Source organism: Emiliania huxleyi, assembly GCF_000372725.1.
Source record: "Emiliania huxleyi CCMP1516 unplaced genomic scaffold EMIHUscaffold_4, whole genome shotgun sequence".
Taxonomy (NCBI): domain Eukaryota; phylum Haptophyta; order Isochrysidales; family Noelaerhabdaceae; genus Emiliania; species Emiliania huxleyi.
The window spans coordinates 1,875,424-1,881,018 of NW_005198966.1; the positions used below are offsets into that span (position 1 = coordinate 1,875,424).

At 68.9% G+C, this 5,595-nt stretch overlaps 5 protein-coding genes across 5 annotated transcripts in view; 2 read left to right on the forward strand and 3 right to left on the reverse strand.

Annotated features, from left to right (window-relative positions):
* EMIHUDRAFT_432407 (hypothetical protein) overlaps positions 1-557 on the forward strand; it is a 1,076-nt gene extending 519 nt beyond the window's left edge. The window contains exon 2 of the mRNA XM_005770778.1: positions 90-557. The gene's annotated coding sequence lies outside the window, so the exon portion shown is untranslated. The remainder of the gene's footprint in view (positions 1-89) is intronic.
* A 150-nt stretch (positions 558-707) lies between these two features.
* On the reverse strand, positions 708-2,205 carry EMIHUDRAFT_350040 (hypothetical protein). The gene is given in 3 exon segments (XM_005770779.1): positions 708-885; positions 934-1,633; positions 1,649-2,205. The coding sequence occupies 2 exon segments, from the start codon at positions 2,171-2,173 to the stop codon at positions 1,064-1,066; spliced, it is 1,095 nt and encodes a 364-aa protein (XP_005770836.1). The 5' UTR covers positions 2,174-2,205; the 3' UTR covers positions 708-885; positions 934-1,063.
* A 138-nt stretch (positions 2,206-2,343) lies between these two features.
* On the reverse strand, positions 2,344-3,426 carry EMIHUDRAFT_350041 (hypothetical protein). Its single transcript, XM_005770780.1, has one exon. It carries the CDS (start codon positions 3,394-3,396, stop codon positions 2,443-2,445), a length of 954 nt encoding a protein of 317 aa, XP_005770837.1. The 5' UTR covers positions 3,397-3,426; the 3' UTR covers positions 2,344-2,442.
* A 230-nt stretch (positions 3,427-3,656) lies between these two features.
* On the forward strand, positions 3,657-4,626 carry EMIHUDRAFT_420431 (hypothetical protein). The gene is made up of 4 exons (XM_005770781.1): positions 3,657-3,859; positions 3,942-4,037; positions 4,099-4,218; positions 4,302-4,626. The coding sequence occupies exons 1-4, from the start codon at positions 3,677-3,679 to the stop codon at positions 4,365-4,367; spliced, it is 465 nt and encodes a 154-aa protein (XP_005770838.1). The 5' UTR covers positions 3,657-3,676; the 3' UTR covers positions 4,368-4,626.
* Positions 4,627-5,409: 783 nt separating this feature from the next.
* The window catches only part of EMIHUDRAFT_432409 (hypothetical protein), a 1,732-nt gene continuing 1,546 nt past the window's right edge, over positions 5,410-5,595 (reverse strand). Inside the window, exon 6 of the mRNA XM_005770782.1 lies at positions 5,410-5,595. The gene's annotated coding sequence lies outside the window, so the exon portion shown is untranslated.

A 5,595-nucleotide genomic window follows, 5' to 3' on the forward strand; every position in this document is an offset into this window, starting at 1 on the left:
AAGCCCCCCCCCCCCCCCCCCCCCTCGATCTCGCGGCGAGAGCACGAGCGCGCCGTCCTCCGGCGACGCGCCGCCACGCTCTTCCTTAGGTCGTCCTCCGAGATATCGGTGCCGGACCGGCGGGGCGGGGGCGGGGCGGCGTCGGAGCAAGTGTCTCGGCCGTCGGTCGACGGAGCGGCGACCCGCGAGCACGCTTCGTCGGCGCCCGACGAGGGTGGTGCCGCTGTCGCTCTGCCGCGTGCGCAGGCGTGCGCAGGCGTGCCGAGGTCTCGCGACGGCACTCAGCCCGAGCCCCTCCGGGCGCTCGATCGTATGCTCGTGGAGGCGTCGCGCGGCCGCAGTCTTCGCAGCGGCGGCCGCCGCTGCGGTGGATGCGGGCCAGAAAGAAGGCCGCGCGCGCGGCCAGGGGCCAGGGCTGGCTCTGGCTCGGGCGAGGGCGATCCCGGTTGTCCCTCCGCGGGCGCCTCTGGTCATGCCCGCTTGCTCGACGGCTGGGTTGTGCGTGCGCGCGACTCTCGAGTCGTCGGCGAGTAGTGTGCGCGGGCGGTGGGTGCCGTGGAGATTAGGGGAGACGTCGCTTTGAGCTGCGGGTAGCGGGACCGGGAGATGTTGGGAGATACAGACACGGCGGTACGGTGTCTGGAGTAACATCTCAGAGGTTGAGCAGCGCAGGGGGTGTGCACCTGCCCCCCCATCTCCGGTCCAACGAGTAGAAACATGTTTCCAAAAAGCAGCTACGCCCCGACACGACGACGAGACTCACTCCCCTGGTCGCACACGCTCCCCGACACTCGCAGCAAGCAGCAAGGATCGGGCGGGAGAGGAATTAGCTCAGAGAGACACGCACTCACACACTCACACACACACACACACACACACACACACACACACACACACACACACACACACAGAGAGAGAGAGAGAGAGAGAGAGAGAGAGAGAGAGAGAGCGAGCGAGCGCGAGCGAGAGAGCGAGCGAGCGAGAGAGAGAGCGAGAGTACAGTACAGTGATCAACAGAGACCCCCACCCACACGCCGCGCAGTGTGGGAAGCGACGACGAGACTCACTCCTCGCACTCGCAGCACGGATCCAACGGGAGGAACGAGGGGCCGCCCAGGCAGCCCCCGGGGCACGCGCAGCCGTTACGGTGCGCGTCCTGCCCGCCGCCCGGCATCGGCGCATCCTCCGCCGCCGCCGGGGCCGGCGGCTCGCCCGGGATTGGCGCGTCCGTCATCGGCGCGCCCGGCATCGGCGCGCCCGGTGGCGCGCCCGGCATCGGCGCATCGTCCGCCGCGGACCGCGGCGGCCCATGCGCCCCACAGTAGGGCACGGCCACGCCGGGCGTCGCCCGCAGGAACGCGGCAAAGGAGTCGTGGTCGAACGTGCCCTCCATGATGGCGAGCCGCGTCGCCGCGTGGGGCGGGCGGTTGATGGCGTCGACGACGACGACGCCCCACGCGTGCTTGACGGCGTCAGCCTGCTCGAGCCCGCGCAGCCACTCCGCCGCGTCCTTCGCGGTGCACTCGTTGTACGACGACGTGCGGGCGGCGAGCATGCGCCGCATCGCCAAGTAGTCGCAATCGCTGCAGCCGGCGCGCTGCACCACGGGCGGCAGCGTGTAGCGCGTCACGGCCGGGAGGTGCTGCGCCGGGAAGCAGAGGGCGTCGCTGCACGCCGGGCAAAGGGCCAGGTGGCGGAGCGCGAGCCCCGCGCGAGTGCGCCGCGAGTGCGCGAGAGCCGCCGCTAGGCGGCGGTAGCTCTCATAGAGAGCGCCTGCGGGCTGCTGCTCGCGCAGCGCCACCTCGAACGCGAACTTTGCGTCCGCGACGAGCTGCGGCGCATGCGGCGCCTCGCCGTGCGCCTCTGCGTCCGCCTCGCGCAGCGTCAGCGCGACGCCGCGCCGCGCGCCGAGCAGCCGCGCGCGCGTCAGCCAATGCGACGGCCAGCACTGCGGCAGCAGCAGCTCCTGCCCATCGGTGCCGCGCCAGGGCTGCTGCTTGAGCTTTGGGTCGGCGCGCCATTGCGGCGGCTTGGGGAGGCACTGCCGGTACCACAGTAGCAAACGCGCGTCGAGCTGTTGCGTGGACAGCGAGTCCGGGTCGCACGAGAAGGCGTTCGGGTCAGCGTACGGGCCCTCCATCGCAGCGAGCTCGTAGTGCATTTCAGCGCCCATGCTCGGCGGCCTGTGATCGCCGCCGTACGTCTGCAGGAGCCGCCGCACCTCGCGGACGATGGTCCTGTTGAAGGCGATGGTGATGTTGTCCTTCTCGACCGCCTCCGTCGCCTCCCCCTCGCCCAGCGGGTTGTCCCCCGATGGGTACGCGTCCTTCGGCTCGGAGGGGTCCTCCGTCGGGCGCGTCGGAGACCGCCCAGCAAGGCATCAGGGGCGATGGATGGCGTGCGGGCTGACGCCTCGCGAGGCGCCTCCCCCTCCCCCTCCTACTAGCGGTCCTCCAGCTGCTCGAACAGCCGTGCAGCGGTCTTTCCTGCCTGCGCTCGCCGCACCGCGTTCAGCTCCTCCGCCGCCGCCGCGCCCTCCGAGGCCTCCGCCGCCGCCGCGGCGGCGGCGGCGGGCGACGGCGTCGCGGTGGCGGCGGCGGCAGCCGCAGCCTTGCTCTCCGCCCGCTTCGCCGCCTCCCGCAGCCTCTTGTGGCGCGTGGCGCGCGCGGTTTTGGCTTGCCCGGGTCGCTTGGGGTCAAACTCGATGGTCTCGATGCGCCAGCCGTCACGCGCGTATGCCTCGCCGAGCGCACGCGAGACCCTTGCCCACAGCTTGCACTCCGCCTCGACGTCGCCCTGGAAGTGTGGCACCCTGTGCCACGGCCGCTCCGGGTTGTCCTTCTCGAGCTCCCGGTCGTAATCCTCGTGGCGCGCGGCAAGGACGGCGCGCCAGCGCTGCTCCGTCTGCGCAGGCCGGGGCCGCTCGACCATGAGCGCGTCCATCTCGACGTCCGCGTTCTCCTTCTCGCCGCCGCCGCCGGCGAGCGGCTTGCGCCGGCGCCGGCGGCCGGACGCCGCCGCCGGCGCAGGTGCGGGCGGAGTCGCGCGCCCCGTCTCGTTGTCGGGCGACTCCTCGCCGCCGGCGGCGTCGGGTGCGGCGACGTCGGCCTGCGAGTCGCGAGGGCGGCCTGCACCGGCGGCGGTCCGCAACGTCTCGCGGCGCGCCGCCAGCCACGCCGTGAATTCATGGGCGATGTCGCTGTCGTCGGGCGGCTGGTACAAGCTCGGCTGGATGTGGTCCATGAAGGCCTCCATCTCGGCCGCGGTCACGTCGTCGGGCGCGTCGACGGGCTGCAAGGCCGTGGACCGCACGGCGGGGCGGCTGCGCCAGGACTGGCGCGTCGCTGACGACGAGCCGAAGCAAAAAGGGCTGCACGACGGCAAGCCCGGCTGCATTCTCGCGCCGGGACGGCGATCCTGGTCGAGCACGAGACGCCGCCTGCTTTTGCGGTCGTTTCTTTTCTTGATTCCGTTTGTTGCAAACGGAATCAGTTGCAAAACCCTGAATAAAAAAACAAAACGCGAAAATCCCCTTTGCAGCCAAGCCTACCGGGCACCTAATACCTCCTATGGCGCTGTGCGCTGGCCCCCCACAGGTTGAGGTGCGACATTCACACCGAGTCTCGTAGCTGGGAGTGGCTGCGCTTAGCCGGCAGCCGCTTGTTCGTGTTAGAAAATGGCGCTCGATGCCATCGTCGCCTTCGTGCAGCAGAACCCCATCCTCGTGCTGATGGTCCTCTACATCTTCTACCGCATGTTCCAGTCGCGCCAGCCGTGGCCGGACTACGGCGGCAACATCACTGCTGTCAAGTCGCTCGAGGATTGGCGGAGCCTGCTGAATGGGAGCAGCCTCACGCTCGTGAGCGGGCCCCAGCACCTGGCCTGTGCGGTGGAGCGCGTGAGGTCTCGCGACCGAGGAGCCGAGCACCGCGCTCCGACAGGTGGACTGCTATGCGACGTGGTGCCCTCCCTGCAAGGCGGCCGCGCCGGTCTTTGCGAGGATGAGCGAGGAGTACCCCGACGTCACCTTTGCAAAGGCGAGATGCCACGCACCTCCGCTCAGACCTTTGGCCACAGGACACTCCCGTCCTCGCCCAGGTGAACGTGGACGACGCAGCCGACGTGGCAAAGCAGCTGGGCATCTCGGCGATGCCGACCTTCAAGCTCTTTCGAGGCAGCGAGGAGCTCGGCACGCAGCGCGGTTGGTCCGAGGGGCAGGCGCGGTGTGCCCCACCACCTCTCACCGCCTGCCTCTCCGTGCATGAGCCTCCCCTCACCTCTTCGGACGTCGCTGCTCGCAGGTGCGGGAGATGCTCGACAAGGCGGGCGCGGTCAAGGGGGCGCAGGCGGGAGCAAAGGCAGAGTGAGGCGGCCGGCGTTTCGCGCCCAGGCGCTGTGTGGTATTTGTGTGTGCTCGCTCTCCAACTACGCGCGATTCGAGATCGCACGGCGCGTGGAGGACCGGCTCGGGCCCTCGCTCGGCGTCGCCGCGCGTCTGTCTCGCTTCGTGCCAGACACTCAGCACTCAGGCTCTTCTCTTTTCCAGTATATGTGAGCGTCACACCGGCTGTGCGCTGTGCCCAGGGGAGTCTTACTAACCATGTAAAAGGCGGGGCGCGGAGAGGATCTCTTGCAACTGCAACTGGGACGCACCTCTCCCGGAGTCCCGCGCGGCGGTCTTTGGCAGTACGTGGCTGGGTCGACAGCGATTGTAGGAAAATTGGGGGACCACTTGACGGTCGCGGCCTTCCGACTCGCGCCTCCGCCTCACTGGCACTATTGTAGCCCTGGCCGGTGCGCGTGCGGAGTTGAAACTCCCGAGTAAAAATTCGAACGCGTTCTCTCACGGTGACCAAAAAATGTCCACCTCAGAGGCACCTCCGGAGGCAGGCCGCCGCACGCCGGCGACACAGCTCCAGCTGTCGAGCTGACCCGCAGCTCCTCTCAGAGCGGGAACTGTGACGAAAGTTGACTGAGGCGGTTGTCAGGAATCATCATACGGATCACATGGTGGCTCTCTCATGACGGGAGAGCGACCGACCACTCCTGGGTGGCACTGCCACCGGTGTCGCTCGACGTCCTGTCGACAGCGTGCCGACAGCGACACAGACCATGTGGGACGCGTCGAGTATCGACCTCTACTGCTTACCCAGCCTTCGAGTGTATCCTGGCTGTGGTCCCACACCCACTGGTGTCCATCTCAGAGACCGCAGGAGGTCATGAGGGTCGATGGGAGTGCCAACCCCACAATGCCTAAAGACCCCCCAGCCCAGTAGGCAGACTCTCTCGAGCTTCTCCGGAGAGAGCAGAGAGCGAGTGTGAGAGGTCCCCGCCCCGGCGGCGGCGGCGGCGGCGGCGCGAGGTCTTGTGGACACCCCGGACGCGGGAGAGTCTCGCGCCGGCTGCGCGGCCAAGTAAAAAACAAGAAACACGAAGGCACGCACAAAAACCGCAAAGACGCGCCTCTCGGCGCTCGGGAAACACCCCCCCTGTGAGAGGCCTCTCGGGTGAGGGAGCACGCGGCGGCGCGCTTCACGGCGATTGCGGGTTGCTGTCCGCACACGACACACTCCGTTGACTCGCCCCCCCCCCCCC

Coding starts and splice junctions, on each gene's coding strand:
- EMIHUDRAFT_350040 (XM_005770779.1), bottom strand. CDS start 2,173: ATGGGCGCTGAAATGCACTACGAGCTCGCTGCGATGGAGGGCCCGTAC.
- EMIHUDRAFT_350041 (XM_005770780.1), bottom strand. CDS start 3,396: ATGCAGCCGGGCTTGCCGTCGTGCAGCCCTTTTTGCTTCGGCTCGTCG.
- EMIHUDRAFT_420431 (XM_005770781.1), top strand. CDS start 3,677: ATGGCGCTCGATGCCATCGTCGCCTTCGTGCAGCAGAACCCCATCCTC. Junction 4,038..4,098: donor CCGACGTCACCTTTGCAAAG/GCGAGATGCCAC, acceptor GTCCTCGCCCAG/GTGAACGTGGACGACGCAGC. Junction 4,219..4,301: donor GCGGTTGGTCCGAGGGGCAG/GCGCGGTGTGCC, acceptor CGCTGCTCGCAG/GTGCGGGAGATGCTCGACAA.